The sequence below is a fragment of the Ylistrum balloti genome, unplaced genomic scaffold (genome assembly GCF_031769215.1).
Source record: "Ylistrum balloti isolate Yb309-2 unplaced genomic scaffold, AGI_CSIRO_Ybal_v1 Utg371882, whole genome shotgun sequence".
NCBI classification, from domain to species: domain Eukaryota; kingdom Metazoa; phylum Mollusca; class Bivalvia; order Pectinida; family Pectinidae; genus Ylistrum; species Ylistrum balloti.
Genome location: NW_026782928.1, coordinates 38,212 through 63,007, shown reverse-complemented (window position 1 = coordinate 63,007; position 24,796 = coordinate 38,212). Strand labels below are relative to the sequence as shown.

Below are 24,796 nucleotides of genomic sequence, written 5' to 3'. Positions count from 1 at the left end.
TACCACACAGCATACTAAAGTTCTCTTTAAACAATGATACCACACAGCATACTAAAGTTCTCTTTAAACAATGATACCACACAGCATACTAAAGTTCTCTTTAAACAATGATACCACACAGCATATTAAAGTTCTTTAAACAATGATACCACACAGCATACTAAAGTTCACTTTAAACAATGATACCACACAGCATACTAAAGTTCTCTTTAAACAATGATACCACACAGCACACTAAAGTTCTTTTTAAACAATGATACCACACAGCATACTAAAGAGATCTCTGTTTAAACAATGATACCACACAACACACTAAAGTTCTCTTTAAACAATGATACCACACAGCATACTAAAGTTCTCTTTGAACAATTATACCACACAGCATACTAAAGTTCTCTTTAAACAATGATACCACACAGCATACTAAAGTTCTCTTTAAACAATGATACCACACAGCATACTAAAGTTCTCTTTAAACAATGATACCACACAGCATACTAAAGTTCTCTTTAAACAATGATACTCTAAAGTTCTCTTTAAACAATGATACCACACAGCATACTAAAGTTCTCTTTAAACAATGATACCACACAGCATACTAAAGTTCTCTTTACACATATCACACAGCACACTAAAGTTCTCTTTAAACAATGATAATGATACCACACAGCATACTAAAGTTCTCTTTAAACAATGATACCACACAGCATACTAAAGTTCTCTTTAAACAATGATACCACACAGCATACTAAAGTTCTCGTTAAACAATGATACCACACAGCATACTAAAGTTCTCTTTAAACAATTATACCACACAGCATATTAAGGTTTTCTTTAAACAATTATACCACACAGCATACTATAGTTCTCGTTAAACAATGATACCACACAGCATACTAAAGAGATCTCACTATACTAAAGAGATCTCACTTTAAACGATGATACCACACATCATACTAAAGAGATTTCTCTTTAAACAATGATACCACACAGCATACTAAAGTTCTCTTTAAACAGTGATATCACACAGCACACTAAAGTTCTCTCTTTAAAGTTCTCTTTAAACAATGATACCACACAGCATACTAAAGTTCTCTTTAAACAATGATACCACACAGCATCTAAAGTTCTCTTTAACAATGATACCACACAGCATACTAAAGTTCTCTTTAAACACACAGCATACTAAAGTTCTCTTTAAACAATGATACCACACAGCATACTAAAGTTCTCTTTAAACAATGATACCACACAGCATACTAAAGTTCTCTTTAAACAATGATACCACACACAGCATACTAAAGTTCTCTTTAAACAATGATACCACACAGCATACTAAAGTTCTCGTTAAACAATGATACCACACAGCATACTAAAGTTCTCGTTAAACAATGATACCTCACAGCATATTAAAGTTCTCTTTAAACAATAATACCACACAGCATACTAAAGTTCTCTTTAAACAATGATACCACACAGCATACTAAAGTTCTCTTTAAACAATGATACCACACAGGATACTAACGTTCTCTTTAAACAATGATACCACACAGCATACTAAAGTTCTCTTTAAACAATAATACCACACAGCATACTAAAGTTCTCGTTAAACAATGATACCACACAGCATACTAAAGTTCTCGTTAAACAATGATACCACAAAGCACACTAAAGTTCTCTTTAAACAATGATACCACACAGCATACTAAAGTTCTCTTTAAACAATTATACCACACAGCATACTAACGTTCTCTTTAAACAAGTTCTCTTTAAACAATGATACCACACAGCATACTAAAGTTCTCTTTAAACAATGATACCACACAGCATATTAAAGTTCTCTTTAAACAATTATACCACACAGCATACTAAAGAGAGATATTTTTAAACAATTATACCACACAGCACACTAAAGTTCTCTTTAAACAATAATACAGCACAGCATACTAATGATTATTCTCTTAAGACAATGATTCCAAACGGCATACTAAAGAGGATTCTTTGTAAACAATGATACCACACATCATAATAACGTTCTGACTAAACAATAATACCACACTGCATACTAAAGTTCTCTTTATATAATGATACCACACAGCATACTAAAGTTCTCTTTAAACAATGATACCACACAGCATACTAAAGAGATCTCTCTGTAAACAATGATACCACACAGCATACTAAAGTTCTCTTTATATAATGATACCACACAGCATACTAAAGTTCTCTTTAAACAATAATACCACACAGCATACTAAAGTTCTCTTTAAACAATGATACCACACAGCACACTAAAGTTCTCTTTAAACAAAGATACCACACAGCATACTAAAGTTCTCTATACAATTATACAGCAGCATACTAAAGTTCTCTTTCAACAAGAATACCACACAGCATATTAAAGTTCTCTTTATATAATGATACCACAAAGCACACTAAAGTTCTCTTTAAACAATGATACCACACAGCATACTAAAGTTCTCTTTAAACAGTGATATCACACAGCACACTAAAGTTCTCTTTAAACAATGATACCACACAGCATACTAAAGAGATCTCACTCAGCACACAGTAAAGAGATCTCTCTTTAAACAATGATACCACACAGCATACTAAAGTTCTCTTTAAACAGTGATATCACACAGCACACTAAAGTTCTCTTTAAACAATGATATCACACAGCACACTAAAGTTCTCTTTAAACAATGATACCACACAGCACACTAAAGTTCTCTTTAAACAATGATACCACACAGCACACTAAAGTTCTCTTTAAACAATGATACCACACAGGATACTAACGTTCTCTTTAAACAATGATAACAAACAATGATATCACACAGCACACTAAAGTTCTTTTTAAACAATGATACCACACAGCATACTAAAGAGATCTCTCTTTAAACAATGATACCACACAGCATACTAAAGTTCTCTTTAAACAATGATACCACACAGCACACCAAAGATAATTCTCTTAAAACAACGATTCCAAACGGCATACTAAAGAGTTTCTTTTTAAACAATGATACCACACAGCATACTAAAGTTCTCTTTAAACAGTGATATCACACAGCACACTAAAGTTCTCTTTAAACAATGATACCACACAGCATACTAAAGATATCTCTCTTTAAACAATGATACCACACAGCATACTAAAGTTCTCTTTAAACAATGATACCACACAGCATACTAAAGTTCTCTTTAAACAATGATACCACACAGCATACTAAAGTTCTCTTTAAACAATGATACCACACAGCATACTAAAGAGATCTCTCTTTAAACAATGATACCACACAGCATATTAAAGTTCTCTTTATATAATGATACCACAAAGCACACTAAAGTTCTCTTTAAACAATGATACCACACAGCATAATAAAATTCTCTTTATATAATGATACCACACAGCATACTAAAGTTCTCTTTAAACAATAATACCACACAGCACACTAAAGTTCTCTTTATATAATGATACCACACAGCACACTAAAGTTCTCTTTAAACAACGATTCCAAACGGCATACTAAAGAGGATTCTTTTTAAACAATGATACCACACAGCATACTAAAGTTCTCTTTAAACAATGATACCACACAGCATACTAAAGTTCTCTTTAAACAATGATACCACACAGCATACTAAAGTTCTCTTTAAACAGTGATATCACACAGCACACTAAAGTTCTCTTTAAACAATGATACCACACAGCATACTAAAGAGATCTCTCTTTAAACAATGATACCACACAGCATACTAAAGTTCTCTTTAAACAATGATACCACACAGCATACTAAAGTTCTCTTTAAACAGTGATATCACACAGCACACTAAAGTTCTCTTTAAACAGTGATATCACACAGCACACTAAAGTTCTCTTTAAACAATGATACCACACAGCATACTAAAGAGATCTCTCTTTAAACAATGATACCACACAGCATACTAAAGTTCTCTTTATATAATGATACCACAAAGCACACTAAAGTTCTCTTTAAACAATGATATCACACATTATACTAAAGTTCTCTTTAAACAATGATACCACACAGCATACTAAAGTTCTCTTTAAACAATGATACCACACAGCATACTAAAGTTCTCTTTAAACAATAATACCACACAGCATACTAAAGTTCTTTTTAAACAATAATACCACACAGCATACTAAAGTTCTCGTTAAACAATGATACCACACAGCATACTAAAGTTCTCGTTAAACAATGATACCACAAAGCACACTAAAGTTCTCTTTAAACAGTGATATCACACAGCATACTAAAGTTCTCTTTAAACAATGATACCACACAGCACACTAAAGTTCTCTTTAAACAATGATACCACACAGCATACTAAAGAGATTCTCTTTAAACAATGATATACTAAAGTTCTCTTTAAACAATGATACCACACAGCCTAAAGTTCTCTTTAAACAGTGATATCACACAGCACACTAAAGTTCTCTTTAAACAATGATACCACACAGCATACTAAAGTTCTCTTTAAACAGTGATATCACACAGCACACTAAAGTTCTCTTTAAACAATGATACCACACAGCACACTAAAGTTCTCTTTAAACAGTGATATCACACAGCACACTAAAGTTCTCTTTAAACAATGATACCACACAGCATACTAAAGAGATCTCTCTTTAAACAATGATACCACACAGCATACTAAAGAGATCTCTCTTTAAACAATGATACCACACAGCATACTAAAGTTCTCTTTAAACAGTGATATCACACAGCACACTAAAGTTCTCTTTAAACAATGATATCACACAGCACACTAAAGTTCTCTTTAAACAATGATACCACACAGTACACTAAAGTTCTCTTTAAACAATGATACCACACAGCATACTAAAGAGATCTCTCTTTAAACAATGATACCACACAGCATACTAAAGTTCTCTTTAAACAATGATACCACACAGCATACTAAAGTTCTCTTTAAACAATGATACCACACAGCATACTAAAGTTCTCTTTAAACAATGATACCACACAGCATGTTCTCTTTAAACAATATACCACAAAGCACACTAAAGTTCTCTTTAAACAATGATATCACACATTATACTAAAGTTCTCTTTAAACAATGATACCACACAGCATACTAAAGTTCTCTTTAAACAATGATACCACACAGCATACTAACGTTCTCATTAAACAATAATACAACACTGCATACTAAAGATAATTCTCTTAAAACAACGATTCCAAACGGCATACTAAAGAGGATTCTCTTTAAACAATGATACCACACAGCATACTAAAGTTCTCTTTAAACAGTGATATCACACAGCATACTAAAGTTCTCTTTAAACAATGATACCACACAGCATACTAAAGTTCACTTTAAACAATGATACCACACAGGATACTAACGTTCTCTTTAAACAATGATACCACACAGCACACTAAAGTTCTCTTTAAACAATGATTCAACACAGCATACGAAAGACAGTTCTCTTTATGCCTGGTATAATTGAAGCTGGTACTTTACCTGGATTATAGACTCCCCCTCCAGTTTCCAGAGGTTACTGGGATGTCTGTTGACAATGCTAAGTATTATTCCCGAGTCCCTGTACGGACGCGATTGTAATAGAGATCTTTATCTATTTCTAAACATCCGGCTCCTCTGGATTACGTTGGGCTGATCGAGGTAAGGAGTTGTCAGTAGCCGAGTGGTTTATTGTTGCTTGTATTTTACCAAGGTTACATTTGTGTATATACGTGGGAAACAAATACTAATAGCGACTCGTTGTTTATATAGCGTTAACCACGTCAACTTCTGTCTTTGTTAAAAATTAAATTTCTATATTATAACTTGAGTATATAATTGTTGTTCTTGCTAAATACCTATCCAGTCTTTGGTTTTATCAATTCTTGATGTTTTGATGCAAACATTCGAAGTAGATTGACGCGCAGTAATTTGAGATTGGGATATCACTACATTAGCAATATTCTGCCGCTTTTCATATTGTATCTTACATCATCCACACATAGATTTAGACGTTTTCCGATTAATTGTCTGTGACGGGCTTATTTACCTCTAACTGCTACACGAGTATATTGAACCAATCAATGTCGTTCTATTTAACAAACATTATATAAATGAACATCCTGATGTTTCAAATAAAACAGATTTCATATAAAATATGAAAAATAGAAATTTCATAACCATAAATGAAAAATCCATCATTTTGAATATGTGTGTCAATATATACATAAAAGGATAAACTTTGCCATGATATCGACAGGGTGTCTACTGTTTGCTCATTGTACTTCCATATTTAGTGTTATTGGTGTTATTTTATACCGTCTGCAATCATCTGTCTGTAGCCTACATGTTGTTTTGTATTTCACTTCGCCTTGTAATTTCAACCTCGTTGAAGCCATCGTTTTTTTCAAATTCGCCATTAGGGTATTTAGGCTCGGATGGAATGTAAGAGAAAATTGAATCTTAATTGATGCAATTACTTTCTGAACACATACGACAGGATGTCACGTGATCATTGTTCATGTACATAAATTGCATTGACATTTTAAATCGTCACGTTGCAAAAATTGTATTTAAATTGATGCAGATACCACACAGAGGGAATAAAAGCTGGACCCCTGGCCGTAGATGTTCATACAAAGCACCACAATGGGTTACGTCACAGGTGTCTTGTTAAGCGGACTGTTTGTCATGGTTTTCTTTACTGAACAAGCGCATGCTATGCCACGAAACACTGTTGCAAAGAGGCAGGATTTATTGGAACTAAATTCCGACATCGAAGAGATACAGTCTGATATAGACGAACTGAGAACAAATCAACAGGAATTAGAGAATGCCGTGAACACCCTGAATATGTCAATCATTGGTCCCGGACCTCCACAAGGTTAGTAAAATTCTAGCAAAACCTGGAACTCCACAAGTTTAGTACATTTTTAGCAAAACCTGGAACTCCACAAGTTTAGTACATTTCTAGCAGAACCTGGAATTCCAAAAGGTTGGTACATTTCTAGCAAATCTGGACTCAACAAGGTTAGTACATCTCTAGCAGAACCTGGAACTCCACAAGGTTAGTACATTTTTAGCAAAACCTAGAACTCCACAAGGTTAGTACATTTCTAGCAAAATCTGGACTCCACAATGTTAATATACAATCTAGGAAAACCTTGAACTCCACAAGGTTAATACATTTTTTAAGAGTTTAACTAAAACAAGTGTCTTGGGAAGGTCACCATTTTATTTGATATATTTAAAACAAAGAAGTGAACATGCAACTATCTCATTATTCAGTAAATCTAATAATGGTCAATGAAGAATAATTGTACAAATGTGTTTATATATTCTGAATCACAATTCATAAAACTTTAAATGTGGAACATGTATACGTTCTGAATGTATTTTAGATGATTTAAGATTAGTGGATGGTGCCTCTCAGTATGAGGGACGTGTGGAGGTGTACTACAATGGGTACTGGGGCACAGTTTGTGACGACCGCTGGAATGATGATGATGCCGAAGTCGTTTGTCGTCAACTAGGGTACAGGTAAAACAATAGTGTTTATATTTCTGTATGCAAACTACCTGGGCTATATAAGTATAGGAGTGTATGTGGGTATATATATATTTCAAACTTGTACGTCGAAATACCAAGGGTATACACATACATAGTTATAACCAACATTTAATGCGAGCCATCGGCGGTATATATAGGCTACATAAACATACCTTTATTTTACTCCTTATTCACCACCAATATATCATTTATTATGGGATGGCAATGTACCTACACCTACTTTTCTTGGGGTTTGGCACTGACCAATAGTTTCAGCTAATAACATATATACGCTAAGTAGCTATCGCACATACTTAAAAATATTGCTAATTGCTTGCATTGAACGTTTTCTATCATTTACCTCGCGTATCCTCTGACAGTGTTCTTCTTCATCAACACTTATCGCCACATGAGTCTTGATGTCAATCATTACAAAATATTAAGGTTATTAAGAAACGTGAACATGCTGTGTTGGATTCACTTTCTGAGTATATGAAATCTAAAATGAAAACAAAACACAGGTCAGCTTTCCTCGATCCTAAGATTAAATCCACATTTCAATATTAACATGACAGGTATGATATTGTTCCCACAGATAAAGAGTTCAAAAACTTGATCCCTTTTCTGCAAACATTATCATATTTCCTGTATACAAAAACAAAAAGGCTTGTTTGATAACGGAGGAAATCCCAATATGCATGGTGAAGTCTTTCTAAAGACAAACTTTGGATAATCATACTTCGATATTACAGCCATTTTCATTGCCTATTATTGATAAGGATAGGATCCTCCCTCGTTGATATTGGATTTCTAAACTTCACAAGAATCCATTTAAACAACTTTTTATTGCTGGCTTGTCTAGCTATTCATCAAGCCTTTGTCAAGCCAAAACTATTACATATCATTCATAGTACTATGGTTTGTGTTAGTCTTATTGTTATACTGTTGACTTGAGAAGTGGAATTAATAGTATGTGGATCTTAAAGAACTGTAAAGGGCTTTAGATCAATCTTCAACACCCCTTTTCTACAAAATCCAATTCTACATAAGAACGTTCGATATTTCCATCTTGTACATCGCCATACCCTGTTCTTAACTGAAAGAACGCATTTATTCTCTTGTTGAGATAGAGAAATATAAACGGTGGTATAAATATTTGGCTGTGACGTTAACTGAAGCATATTTCTTAAAATGATACGTCAAGATTAAAGACGTTTCCAACCTTGAAAAGAAGTTTAATGTCATCACTTATTTGGATTGACCGAGGTTTACATGGCGGGTGTCATTGGTAAAGCAGTGGACACTCTTACGGAACACCTGGTCTTATTCTCAATGTACTCAGATGTCATTTTTTTACTGAATAATGTTAATGCTTTTCTTGTTGTTTTTTCTGAAAGTGGTGGAATTTCAAGAACGAACGCTCATTTCGGACAGGGAAGTGGACATGTTTGGATGGACGACATATTGTGCGATGGGTCTGAAAGCCGCCTTCAGGACTGCAATTTCAATGGTTGGGGTAACGAAAACTGTCACCACGGAGAGGATGCCGGTGTAGAGTGTAATGACCCTGACAGAACTACTATTGAACCGGCAAGGTCAGATCAAGGTTAGCATCTGTATTAATGTAGTAATAATATCATTTCATTATCTAAGCTTGACGTCACTTTAGACAACGTTACATGTTTATTACACTTTAAAATACCACATGGGTATAGTCATTGAATGATTAGACAACCATGTACGTTTTCATGAGAGCACAAACTTCGATAAAAGTCTCATAAAATCACATTTGAAAAGAAAAAGATACTTTTTATTAGAAAACTTAGAAATGTTAAAATTTTGACAGGTTTTAAAGTCATAAATATGGTGTACATAATGAAATAAAGGTTACTATTTTGTTTAGCCATTTTCAATTCCATTTGCCACAAATCACAACTGGCGTTTTGACTGATGCAGCCAATGAAGACGCCCATGGATATATACCATTAGTGACTTATACGCAGTATATAAGAGAAACCTACTAAATAACCAGCGGATTATGACTTGTAAAACCTACAGTGTATTTATGATATATATGCTACATGTATCTTTGATATTGAGACAGTTTCTATATTTAGCTGCAATCCGCCTGGTGGACGGCCCCTCGGATTCCGCCGGGCGACTGGAAGTGTTCCACGACGGTGTATGGGGCACGGTATGTGATGATTCCTTTGACCGCCTGGATGTTCGTGTTGCTTGTCGACAATTGGGTTATAGGTAGGTTTGAATCTCTCCTCAAGGATATATCATCAATATATTCCCTAGAATGTTGACATATCTTTAGAATTGCTGCGCTTTTGTAACGTTTTTGTTTTGATTATTTCTTCCATTTTATGGATGTTGAATAATGCACAAAGGCAGATATCAACCCCATCGGTGTCTGAAATATGCCAATGCAGTTATGCGTGTCACATTAAGATAATACATCATATTTGCAATGAGGGTGTTTACACAGAGTATGTATACACAGAGAGTGTTTACACGTAGGGTGTATACAAAGAGGGTGTTTCCACAGAGGGTGTTTACACGTAGGGAGTATACACAGAGGGTGTTTACACAGAGGGTGTTTACACAGAGGGTGTAAACACAGGGTGTTTACACAGGGAGTGTTTACATTTAGGGTGTATACACAGAGGGTGTTTATACAGAGGGTGTATACACGGAGAATGTATACACAGAGAGTGTTTACATTTAGGGTTTACACAGAGAGTGTTTACATTTAGGGTGTATACACAGAGGGTGTATACACTGAGAATGTATACACAGAGAGTGTTTACATTCAGGGTGTATACACAGAGGGTGTTTACACAGAGGATGTTTACACACAGAGAGTGTTTACACGGAGGTTGTATACACAGAGGGTGTTTGGATAGAGGGTGTATACACGGAGATTGTATACACAGATGGTGTTTACACAGAGAGTGTATACACGGAGGGTGTTTACAGAGAGGGTGTTTATACAAAGGGTGTATACACGGAGAATGTTTACACAGAGAGTGTATACACGGAGGGTGTTTATAGAGAGGGTGTTTACACAGAGGGTGTATACAAAGAGGGTGTTTACAAAGAGAGTGTTTACACGGAGGTTGTATACACAGAGGTCGTATACACAGAGGGTGTTTGAACAGAGGGTGTATACACGGAGGTTGTATACACAGATGGTGTTTACACAGAGAGTGTATACACGGAGGTTGTATACACAGAGGGTGTTTGAACAGAGGGTGTATACACGGAGGTCGTATACACTGAGGGTGTTTGAACAGAGGGTGTATACACGGAGGTTGTATACACAGATGGTGTTTACACAGAGAGTGTATACACGGAGGGTGTTTACAGAGAGGGTGTTTATACAAAGGGTGTATACACGGAGAATGTATACACAGAGAGTGTTTACACTTAGGGTGTATACAAAGAGGGTGTTTACAAAGAGAGTGTTTACACAGAGGGTGTATACACGGAGAATGTATACACAGAGAGTGTTTACACTTAGGGTGTATACACAGAGGGTGTTTACACAGAGGGTGTTTACACAGAGAGTGTTTACACGGAGGTTGTATACACAGATGGTGTTTACACAGAGAATGTATACACGGAGGGTGTTTACAGAGAGTGTGTTTACACAGAGGGTGTATTCACGGAGGATGTATACACAGAGTGTTTTCACGTAGGATGTAAACACAGGGTGTTTACACAGAGAGTGTTTACATTTAGGGTGTTTACAGATAGGGTGTTTACACAGAGGGTGTATACACGGAGAATGTATACACAGAGAGTGTTTACACTTAGGGTGTATACACAGAGGGTGTTTACACAGAGGGTTGTTTACACAGAGGGTGTTTACACGGAGAATGTATACACAGAGAGTGTTTACATTTAGGGTGTATACACAGAGGGTGTTTACACAGAGTGTTTACACAGAGAGTGTTTACACAGAGAGTGATTACATTTAGGGTGTATACACAGAGGGTGTTTACACAGAGGGTGTTTACACAAATGGTGTATACACGGAGAATGTATACACAGAGTGTTTACACTTAGGGTGTATACAAAGAGGGTGTTCACACAGAGAGTGTTTACACGGAGGTTGTATACACAGAGGGTGTTTGAACAGAGGGTGTACACACGGAGGTCGTATACACAGAGGGTGTTTGAACAGAGGGTGTATACACGGAGGTTGTATACACAGATGGTGTTTACACAGAGAGTGTATACACGGAGGGTGTTTACAGAGAGGGTGTATACACAGAGGGTGTTTACACAGAGGGTGTTTATACAGAGAGTGTTTACACGGAGGTTGTATACACAGATGGTGTTTACACAGAGAGTGTATACACGGAGGGTGTTTACAGAGAGGGTGTTTACACGGAGAATGTATACACAGAGAGTGTTTACATTTAGGGTGTATACACAGAGGGTGTTTACACAGAGTGTTTACACAGAGAGTGTTTACACAGAGAGTGATTACATTTAGGGTGTATACACAGAGGGTGTATACACAGAGGGTGTTTACACAGAGGGTGTTTATACAGAGAGTGTTTACACGGAGGTTGTATACACAGATGGTGTTTACACAGAGAGTGTATACACAGAGAGTGTTTACATTTAGGGTGTATACACAGAGGGTGTTTACACAGAGTGTGTTTACACAGAGAGTGTTTACACCGAGGTTGTATACACAGAGGGTGTTTACACGGAGGTTGTATACACAGAGGGTGTATACACGGAGGTTTTATACACAGATGGTGTTTACACAGAGAGTGTATACACGGAGGGTGTTTATAGAGAGGGTGTTTACACAGAGGGTGTATACACGGAGAATGTATACACAGAGAGTGTTTACATTTAGGGTGTTTACAGAGAGGGTGTTTACAGAGAGGGTGTTTACACAGAGGGTGTATACACGGAGAATGTATACACAGAGAGTGTTTACACTTAGGGTGTATACACAGAGGGTGTTTACACAGAGGGTGTTTACACAGAGAGTGTTTACACGGAGGTTGTATACACAGATGGTGTTTACACAGAGAATGTATACACGGAGGGTGTTTACAGAGAGTGTTTACACAGAGGGTGTATACACGGAGGATGTATACACAGAGTGTTTACACGTAGGATGTAAACACAGGGTGTTTACACAGAGAGTGTTTACACCAAGAGTGTATACACGGAGGGTGTTTAAACAGAGGGTGTATACTAATAGGGTGTTTACATGGAGGATGTTTACAAAGGGGGTGTTTACACGGAGGGTGTATACACAGAGGATGTTTACACAGAGAATGTATACACGGAGGGTGTTTACAGAGAGGGTATTTGCACAGAGAGTGTATACACAGATGGTGTTTACACAGAGAGTGTATATACGGAGGGTGTTTACAGAGAGGGTGGTCACACAAAGGGTGTATACACAGAGGGTGAATACACAGAGTGTATACACGTATGTTGTATACACAGAGGGTGTTTACAAAGAGGGTGTTTACACCAAGAGGGGTTTTCACAGAGGTTGTTTGCACAGAGGGTGTATACATGAAGGTTAATTACACGAAGTGTATATACACGGATCATGTATACACACAGGGTGTTTACACTGATGGTGTTTACACAGAAGAGGTATACACGGATGGTGTTTACACTGAGTGTGTATACACAGGTGTTTACAAGGAGGGAGTATTCACAGATGGTGTATACACACAGGGTGTTTACATGGAGGGTGTTTGCACAGAGGGTAATTGCACGGAGGGTGTTTCCACGGACCGTGTTTACACGGAGAGTGTTTACATAGAATATGTATACACGGAGGGTGTTTACACAGGGTGTTTATACACAGAAGGTGTGTACACGGAGAGTGTTTACACGAAGGGTGTTTACACAAAGGGCATATACACAGAGAATGTATACACAGAGGGTATTTGCACGGAGGGTGTTTACACAGAGGGTGTTTACTCGGAGGGTGTATACACGGAGGGTGTTTACACAGAGGGTATTTACACAAAGGGTGTATACACAGAAAATGTATACACAGAGGGAATTCGCACGGAGGGTGTTTCCACCTAGCGTGTTTATACGGAGGGTGTATACACAGAGGGTGTATACAAAGAGGGTGTTTACACGAAGGGTGAATACACGGAGGGTGTTTTCACAGAGGTTGTTTGCACAGAGGGTTTTTACACGATGCAAACACGATTGGTGTTTAGACAGATTGTGTTTACACCGAGTGTGTTTACCCGAAGCGTGTATACACGAACGGTGTATACACAGAGAATGTATTCACAGAGGGTATTTGCACTGAGGGTGTTTACACAGAGGGTGTTAACACGGTGGCTGTATAAACAGAGGATGTATGCACGGAGGGTGTTTACAAAGATGGTGTTTACTCGGAGAGTGTATACACGGAGGGTATATACACGAAGGGTGTTTACATGGCAGATGTATTCCAAGTGGGTGTATACACAGAGGGTTTTTACACAGAGGGTGTTTACAAGAAGGGTGTTTACAAAGAGGATGTTTACACGGAGGGTGTTGACACCGAGGGTGTTTACACATTAGGTGTATACACGGAAGTTGTTTACACGGAGTGTGTATACATGGATGATGTTTACATGGTGGGTGAATACACATTGGGTGTTTACACGGGGGATGTTTACAATGAGGGTGCATACAAGTAGGATGTTTACAGAAAGTGAGTTTACACAGAGGGTGTATACATGGAGGTTGTTTACACAGAGTGTGTTTACGCGGCGGGTGTTTACACGAAGTATGTATACACGGAGGGTGTGTACACTGGGGTTGTTTATGGGTTGGTGTATGGATGGAGTGTGTGCGCGTGTTTCTTTGTAGCAAAGATGTAATTTTTCCGTCATTTAGTTGTCTTGTCCTTTTTTACAAATATAAATGAAAATAGAAATGATTAGATATATAAATCATCTGTGTTTTGAAAATCGTAAAGATTTTGTGATTTCTGGTAGAAATTTGTTAACGTCAATAGTATTTTATAAATAAACAGTGAGAATGAAGGTCAAAGAGTCAAAAAATTTGGTCAAGGATCTGGACGCATATGGCTGGACAATGTAGAATGTGCAGGAGAAGAGGCAGCTCTCTCGGAATGTTCATCCAATGACTGGGGTATTGAGAACTGTCAACACCACGAAGACGTTGGAATAGTATGTGTTGCTCCTAACACTACCGAGTCACCTGTTGTAGATCCTAGAGGTAAGTATCATGTATACCAACCTTAGAAGTCACTATTGTAGTCACTCAATGTGACAAAACTATTACATATATACACTTTATTAATGAAGGCTGCAATGGGCACACATTATTCTAATACGAAAGAAAAACGCCCAAGGTTAGATACCATTAGTGACTTATACGCAAAAAATATATTAGATAAACTTACTGGATAACCAGCGGGTTATTACTTGTAAAACTTACCGTGTATTTATAAGATATGTACTACATGTATCTTTGATATTGAAACGGTTTCTATATTTAGCTTAGTAATCACTATTGTAATCAATCGTTATGAAAAAACCATAATATATATATATCATAATATATATATATATATATATATTTATATATATGTATATATACCTGTTCTACAAAATCTTAGCAATAGAAATATCGAAAATATTTTCATTCGTAATACCTTAATACTATATTATGAACTTGCTTTTAACTTTCGTGTTGCTTTTTGCTGGGTTCCTGGGCACATGGGAATACCAGGCAATGAAAAAGCAGATCGTGCCGCAAAGGACGCTTTATCGCTACCACCTGTTGTTTTTAAACTTCATTTTACCGATTTTAACCATTTATTCAACAGATTTTAAAAGCTCAGTGGCAGGAGGATTTGAATACCTATACCAATAACAAATTGCACTCCGTTAAACCTTTTATCGGTGAATGGTCTCCAGACTATAGAGACAGTCACCGAGACGAAGTTGTCCTTGCCCGTCTTCGGATGGGCCATACATACCTTACACATTCATATAAAAGGCGAAGATAATCCTTGGTGCATAGGATGTGATGAGCCATTCACCGTTAAACATTTTTTTATTGGACTGCATTGACCTTCTGTCTACTCGAGAACGTTTTTTTTTTTATCGTAACATTACATGTCTAAAAACCCTTTTTGAAACTGTTGAGATTTGTAATATTCTACATTACCAGAAAGATGTTGGTCTATATGATAAACTATGAAGTACCATTTTAATTTTTTGTGTTAACATATCCATTTAAGATTTTTAACATTTGTCTTTTACGTTTTGGTTTGTTAAATGTTATCTCCTTTTGGATCGCTGTAAGTTTTATGGCCCCAATGACCTTTTATGTGTTGACTGGCCGTTAAGAATGTAATAATAATAATTATAATTTTTGATGAAGGCTGCGATGGGCACACATTGTTCTAATGCAAATGTTTATATGTGAAAAGAATAGAAGTTGAAATAGTAGTATATAAGGTTAATTAACATACTAATACACATTTCCCATTAACCTTGTTATTCGTGGCTGTGGTAGAAGTGTATTATTATAGTATTCATTGAAATCAACATTTCGATATGAGCAAGGCATGCATTTCGCTGAGTTTATCTTGACTATAATTTTTGGGATACTGTTTAAATCAATTACTGTTTACTACAAACCTAGCGTTTCGATATGCACGCTCATCGAAATTAGTTTCTGTATCTAAGCATATTTTGGTGTGTGTTAGGATATACAGTTTTCATGATTTAAACATTATAGTTGCTTTTGATAGAACATTAGTAATGTTTCATTATATCAAAACCTATCGACCTGAATATGACCCAAATTAAGGTAAACACAAATCGATGGTGATGTCAGCCTGTGTGACAGTAGGATTCACGAACTCATTCTATTGTATCGAAGGAAAGTCTGTAGCTTTCAGTCTCATGTTTGTTGTTTTCGTATCAATGTCATTGCAGTTAATTCAAAAGCTTCATTTTAAATGCATATAATTATCAAACATGGGCGATGGCCATACACTATCGAATGTCCGTATATCTAATCTAGTGATGTTGTAAATCCTAGATATGATACGTCTGGTGGGAGGTGAAACAGCGTACGAGGGTCGAGTAGAATTCTACCTTAACGGAGAATGGGGAACGGTGTGTGATGACTACTGGAACACGTCAACAGCAAGGGTTGCTTGTCGACAGCTCGGGTTCAGGTATAAACTACAAACTTATTACTGTCTTCATTTTCTATATATTCATAATTTATTATAAACTATGCAGATCGATTTAAGAATTGATAACAAAAGCGTAGAGCATCATCCATGCAACAGCTGTATACGTGATATCACATTTTTGTACCAGAAGTATAGCTTAACACTATATTGTCCTGTAAAAATATCAGTATATAGTCCTGTAAATACATCAGTATATAGTCCTGGTAAATATATCAGTAGATAGACCTGTAAATACATCAGTATATAGCCCTGTATCTATCAATACTTTATTCTGACATTTTGACTGAACAGTCACTATAATTATGCGAACCACATACTTTTAACATCAACAGAGGAGGTGTGGTTCACTCTTCGGCCTACTTTGGACCAGGATCTGGACCCACGCAATTGGACGATGTAAAATGTGGCGGTGATGAGTCCAACCTTCTTGACTGCAGTCACTTCGAAACACCGAACGAGGATTGTCATCATGGGGAAGATGTCGGCGTTACCTGCGAATCACCGGAAGGAACACCTACAACACAATGGGCGACAGAGTTACCACAAACAACACCAGTCTCCATGACACTTTTGCCTGACGTCACAGGAACAAGTGGTGAGTAGGAAGCTATATTTGTTAATGCTGTAATTCTGTTGAACTGAATAGATAGAAGTATTTTTACCATTTTACCATGCTTAATATGTCAACTGTTCGGAGTATTTTTTTCTTATATAATGCCAAATGTATTATTAATTTCTGACAAGTATGTAATTTTCAAAATTCGTTGCTATCTTGAAAGGTATTCAAACGCTTTGCGAATCGTCAATGACGTATTTAAGTAAATCCATTGTCTCTATAACTTCATTTGACAAGCATGAACTGGTATTCTCTTGGTGTACTTAAGTTTATTAAACGGACTGAGTGCATGATTCTGAGATAATCTGTTATTCCAATTTAATCTATGGATCTAATTTATTCCCTCGTTCTTATTTATTCTCTTAGATAATCTATCGATTTTATTTATTCTCTAAGATAATCTATCGATTTTATTTATTCTCTGAGATAATTTATCGATTTTATTTATTCTCTGTGATAATCTATCGATTTTATTTATTCTCTGAGATAATCTAATATTCTTCTTTATTCTCCTAGATAATCTATCGATTTTATTTATTCTCTGAGATAATCTATCAATTTTATTTATTCTCTGAGATAATCTATCGATTTTATTTATTCTTTGAGATAATCTATCGATTTTATTTATTCTCTGAGATGATCTATCGATTTTATTTATTCTCTGAGATAATCCATCGGTCTTATTTATTATATGATATAATATATCGATTTTATTTATTCTCTGAGATAATCTATCGATTTTATTTATTCTCTGAGATAATCTATCGATTTTATTTATTCTCTGAGATAATCTATCGATTTTATTTATTCTCCTAGATAATCGATCAATTTTATTTACTCTCTGAGATAATCTATCGATTTTATTTATTCTCTGAGATAATCCATCGGTCTTATTTATTATCTGATATAATCTATCGATTTTATTTATTCTCTGAGATAATCTATCGATTTTATTTATTCTCTGAGATAATCTATCGATTTTATTTATTCTCTGAGATAATCGATCGATTTTATTTATTCTCTGAGATAATCTATCGATTTTATTTATTCTCTGAGATAATCTATCGATTTTATTTATTCTCTGAGATAATCGATCGATTTTATTTATTCTCTGAGATAATCTATCGATTTTATTTATTCTCTGAGATAATCTATCGATTTTATTTATTCTCTGAGATAATATATCGATTTTATTTATTCTCTGAGATAATCTATCGATTTTATTTATTCTCTTAGATAATGTATCGATTTTATTTATTCTCTGAGATAATCTATCGATTTTATTTATTCTCTTAGATAATGTATCGATTTTATTTATTCTCTCTGATAATTCATCGGTCTTATTTATTCTCTGATATAATCTATCTATTTTATTTATTCTCTGAGATAATATATCGATTTTATTTATTCTCTGAGATAATCTATCGATTTTATTTATTCTCTAAGATAATCTATCGATTTTATTTATTCTCTGAGATAATATATCGATTTTATTTATTCTCTGAGATAATCTATCGATTTTATTTATTCTCTTAGATAATGTATCGATTTTATTTATTCTCTCTGATAATCCATCGGTCTTATTTATTCTCTGATATAATCTATCTATTTTATTTATTCTCTGAGATAATCTAACGATTTTATTTATTCCCTGACATAATCTATCGATTTTATTTATTCCCTGAGATAATCCATCGTTTTTATATATTCTATCATTTTTATTTATTTCATCGTTCTGACATACACTTCTTGTTACAGATGTTGTATGTTTCAACGTTTTTGTACCTAAAGTACATGCTGTTAGTTTTTGTTTAATGTTCATGAAACAAAGCTTAACAGAAAAAAAAATCTTATTTGTGGTATTGGTGTTGCAGAAACCATGAAAGTGCATGGTTGGATAAGTATAGTGCTACTACCGTTCTAATATATAGATTTGAAGTGAATAGTACCTTTTATTACAACTTTAGAGCTAGACGAAAATAGAAAAAAAATGAATTTAACTTCATTATACAGCTGTTCCGTCCATCTCAATTTCGTACTTTTTCATATATCTGATCAGTTAAGAACAATACGTATATAATTTGATACTGTTTCAGGGACAGCATGTGATATGATGTCAGTTATGAGGTGTAGTGGTTATCTCTCTGATATCAGTGCTGACACAATGGCCAGTACAGACGGTTTGCGCCAGCTATGCAGGTACAATTGTGCATTGTGACAATGAAACAAGTTTGTTCTTACATATTAATAATTCTGAAAAATAGGCTTCATTCAAAAGTATTAAAAAAACAGGTAAAATAACTGTATGGAATTATGTATGCTGATTTTAGAAAAACATAAAACTGAATATTGAACATTTGTAACGGAAGAAATCCTCACAGTTTACATTTATATATCCATACGATAAAAGTCATCCGACTGTTTACAGTGTGAATTACCCTCGGTTTGTCGAGTGTGTAGAAAACCTACCAATCTCTTGTATCAACGACGAACAAAGTAGAGTTATGGCAGAACAGAGGGCAACGATGGACGGGTTGTGTGCTTCTTCGTGTATGTATGTTCAGTTCTGACTAATCACGTGTTGATTTAACGAAGAACTTTGATATAAAACTGATCTCGGTTAAGATATAAAAAACATAGAATACCGTTCTTAACAAAAATTCAAAATTCGATTTAAAAATGCAGAGAGAAAAAATAAATAGATATGTGAAAAATGATTCACAAATACAAGAGTACGACCTGGTGATCTGGTAGGGTACATTATGTCCTCTGTTTCATCGACGGAAGGGTACGTTATGTCCTCTGTTTCATCGACGGAAGGGTACGTTATGTCCTCTGTTTCATCGACGGAAGGGTACATTATGTCCTCTGTTTCATCGACGGAAGGGTACGTTATGTCCTCTGTTTCATCGACGGAAGGGTACATTATGTCCTCTTTCTCATCGACGGAAGGGTACATTATGTCCTCTGTTTCATCGACGGAAGGGTACATTATGTCCTCTGTTTCATCGACGGAAGGGTACATTATGTCCTCTGTTTCATCGACGGAAGGGTACATTATGTCCTCTTTCTCATCGACGGAAGGGTACATTATGTCCTCTGTTTCATCGACGGAAGGGTACATTATGTCCTCTGTTTCATCCACGGAAGGGTACATTATGTCCTCTTTCTCATCGACGGAAGGGTACATTATGTCCTCTTTCTCATCGACGGAAGGGTACATTATGTCCTCTGTTTCATCGACGGAAGGGTACATTATGTCCTCTGTTTCATCGACGGAAGGGTACATTATGTCCTCTTTCTCATCGACGGAAGGGTACATTATGTCCTCTGTTTCATCGACGGAAGGGTACGTTATGTCCTCTGTTTCATCGACGGAAGGGTACATTATGTCCTCTGTTTCATCGACGGAAGGGTACATTATGTCCTCTGTTTCATCCACGGAAGGGTACATTATGTCCTCTTTCTCATCGACGGAAGGGTACATTATGTCCTCTGTTTCATCGACGGAAGGGTACGTTATGTCCTCTGTTTCATCAACGAAGTCACTATAATTCTTGGTAAATTGAAGAGACTACGAACTTATGTGTTACTGACCTAACTAATGCATCGTCACGATGTTAATTTAGGTGATATTTCGAACGTTAACTGCTGACAATGTCAATTTCCATACAACAAAGATACATGGAATCTCTTCTGGCCGAAGGGGTTAACCTATTGCATCATAAAGTTTACACAGACGTTGTCTTCATCTGCAGTCATATATATACTCCAACGTTGATCAGGGTCTGAATAAAGGAAGCACAGATTTCTGGATTCTGATGTATAACATACAAAGGCTTACCGACATATCTGATTTGGTTACGCATCAGTGAATCTGACCTGATAATTAACCCATGATTTACACTTTACATTCGGATTGTCGTTTCAAAATCTTTTTTTGAAATGATTTCCACGGTTCTTCCAAGGTCAATTGAAAATTGTGAACAAAGCAGTTAATCGTATATGAAGCAGAAGACGCTTATTCTTCCGGAACACCTGGTCTTATTCTTCCTGTACTTGTTCAAGGGTCTCCGCGTAGATCTTTCTTTAGTTCATTTTCTGTCCTAGTTTTATAGAATTTGAGTTTTGATTATGATTATGTTGACATTTTGATATTTTCTTGTTGTTTTTTTAACATAATTATTTCACGTTACAGATGAAGATATTGATTAAATAGTATATAAAAAATTGTTATGCGATTATCAATTAAATATCTTTACAAGTAATGCTTTCTGTATAACTACACTAGCAACATTACGAATTAATTTGGTTGGAAAATAACATAATTATACTTATATCAGTGATGATATTTAAACACAAAATGTGTTAAGGAAACACTATGTCCACGGTTGTAATCAAATTGTGGAGTAATTAAAACTGTATGGTGTAAAGCATGTGTTAACTGCATGCGCACTTAGTGGAGCACTTCTCTTCTTTGTTTTAATGATTACTGTCAATAGTTATAATCAATGTTAAATTTACAACACACAAACAAACAGACAAATAGCAAAAAAACAATTTGACCCCTATTTAACGTCTACATCTGCATCACTGGCTGTTTACAGCAGAAGGCGGTTGTTCAGTCATGGCATACATGTCTTGCATGGAGATCATCGCAGCGAATCAGCCGGACAGTATGAATTTCGCTGCCTTGTGCAGGTAACAATTTTATGCTTAAATTCTCTTGATAAACTGAATCATCCGAATACGGTCATATTGATAACATGTTGAATTAGTCATTGTATGAAATTTATTAAATTAGAGACATTTTTGTTGTAATGATGATGTTTTGAAAAGTTTGATTTGAGAAAATTATCTGAAAGCAAAACAAAAGTGTACAGTGTATATAGCTGCATGTGTTTGATCGCTACACACATCAACTTTTGTGTTATAGGAAATGTGCACTTTCGACTTTTTCTTCCATTTTTTTTTTTTTTTTTTTGTTAATAAGAAGATTTTTTTATTATTTTTGAGGCGATCTTTAATTCCATATAACGATACAATGACAATAAGCAAACACTGACAGCAAATTGCAAATTTACAATTTGACCGCAAGAAAATCTCCATAGCAATCGAAAAAATAAAATTATCAAAACATTATTATGCAAAGTATAATACAGAGTGATATACTCTTGATTATGTCACTTGATGTGTCTGCGCATGTTAATGGGAAAATGGTCAGGGCAGTACGGCGTACTGTATCAATATGTTTTCCCGTTTACTCGAACGTGGTATTATGAAACTTTTACTCCCTGTATCTCGATGTTTCTCTTGTTTCAGTTCGTATCCTCAGTTCCAAGACTGTTTAAACAATCTGCCAGCCTCGTGCAGTGACGACACTACATATAACGAGTCTATCAGGCCTACACAGGCAATGTTGCAGAGCTTGTGTCTATGTAAGGAACTAGTAACGACAACGTACTATCGAAATCGTCTACTTATCAACATTGAAATGATGCCTTCTAGTACATTATGTAATGGTGGCATTCTTTAATACGCTGCATGGAAAACATTGCTTAACTCACATTGACATGCGCGAAAATGAATTTATAATAAAAATCAGATAAGAACGTATGCTGAATTCAAGTTGTCCGTCCGTCTATCCCTGACGTCCGTCCCTTTGTCTATATACGCAACGATGTACCGGCTACTCCTTCTAAACTACTGACTTGAATCCAACGAGACTTTCTGACAATAACCCTATAACATTGTAGATGTACATAATCTACATCAGGGTCAGTTACCTCCCCTTTTCGGAAACGTGTTCCCCATTAGCAACCCAATGATGTACCAGCTACCACTAAACTACTGAATGGATATCAACGAAGCTTGGTGGCACTAATCCCTATATATTGTAGATGTGTGAAATCTATATCATGTTAAGTTATTTCCCCTTTTTCACAAAGTTATGCCTTTTTCTTGCAATATTTTTGACATTCATAAAGGGCTCATCCTGTAACAATTTCTTTCGCAACTGCATCCAGTCAAATATGGCATTTTTTATGTTGTTGGGTGATAACATAAAACGATAGCCAATAAAAAAATGCCTCTCTGAAATAAGATTGAATTATGTTTGTATAACCAGAAAATTCCAAGGTATTATTATACATATTATTCCTTCATATTTGTGTATCGACTTCTTGGCTCGCATTTTGTTTTTTATGACCAGTGTTAAAGCCTTTCGTGGGTTTGTCAATCACTGGATATTTGAACAAAGATGGTCAGATTTGGCATCAAGGTCGTATTCGAATATATATCTCAAGTCACCAAAATTAAATATCGTTTTATTATTCTAGGCAATACCTCTGTTGCTGGGAATTCAATTTGTTTTATTTATATTTTGTAGAGTTTTCCGAACGAAATGAGTGCCACGGAGAGAAACATGCCTCTGATTAACAGCCAGGATGAGACCGAAACCAGGAATGGAGAATTCGTAAAAACTGCCCATGCAATGGACTTTTTTTTTGCGCCTCACTAATAAAGTTCATTGTGATTTGTTTTTCAAGCGTTTCGTCGCTTTTTTTATTAACGTTATTGTTTTTCATTTCTTAAATTGTATTTTTCTATTAAGGATTTACTCCTAGTATATACTAAAATGAAACTCATTTACCGTTATTGCTTCTTAATCAATCATAATTTCTTGTACATCGTACCGATTTCAATGGCAAAACTGATTTCGTTATTTGCAAATTTGAAAGGTTTGTTGACTTCAAGTCAGTCTCTACATCTATACAAGAATTGTTTTGAATCATTCTTAAGACAGCTTATATAACGTAAAATAAAAATAATTGTAGATCGTTTGATCTAGAAACTTATCCTGAATCATGTGCCTTTTTATGGTGAGATGTGATATATTAGGTGATACGTAACATCTTAAGGTGGTATATGGAATTTTAGGTGATACGTAACATATAAAGGTGGTATATGGAATTTTAGGTGATACGTAACATATAAAGGTGGTATATGGAATTTTAGGTGATACGTAACATATAAAGGTGGTATATGGAATTTTAGGTGATACGTAACATATAAAGGTGGTATATGGAATTTTAGGTGATACGTAACATATAAAGGTGGTATATGGAATTTTAGGTGATACGTAACATATAAAGGTGGTATATGGAATTTTAGGTGATACGTAACATATAAAGGTGGTATATGGAATTTTAGGTGATACGTAACATATAAAGGTGGTATATGGAATTTTAGGCGATACGTAACATATAAAGGTGGTATATGGAATTTTAGGTGATACGTAACATATAAAGGTGGTATATGGAATTTTAGGTGATACGTAACATCTTAAGGTGGTATATGATTATTTAGGT

At 35.4% G+C, this 24,796-nt stretch overlaps 1 protein-coding gene across 2 annotated transcripts; it reads left to right on the top strand.

Annotated features, from left to right (window-relative positions):
- The first annotated feature begins 6,617 nt into the window (after positions 1-6,617).
- On the top strand, positions 6,618-23,967 carry LOC132563842 (deleted in malignant brain tumors 1 protein-like). Of its 2 annotated transcripts, none has more exons than XR_009554813.1 (12): positions 6,618-6,901; positions 7,419-7,557; positions 8,964-9,172; positions 9,684-9,822; positions 14,606-14,811; positions 16,651-16,789; positions 17,143-17,405; positions 19,523-19,625; positions 19,855-19,980; positions 22,034-22,127; positions 22,749-22,864; positions 23,815-23,967. XR_009554813.1 is itself a non-coding variant. In XM_060228594.1 (12 exons), coding segments are annotated over exons 1-12 (1,788 nt in total). In that variant the 5' UTR covers positions 6,620-6,645; the 3' UTR covers positions 23,817-23,967. The 2 variants fall into 2 exon arrangements, 1 of the variants encoding a protein (XP_060084577.1); XM_060228594.1 differs by having other exon boundaries at positions 6,620-6,901; positions 19,855-19,976.
- The last annotated feature ends 829 nt before the right edge of the window (positions 23,968-24,796 follow it).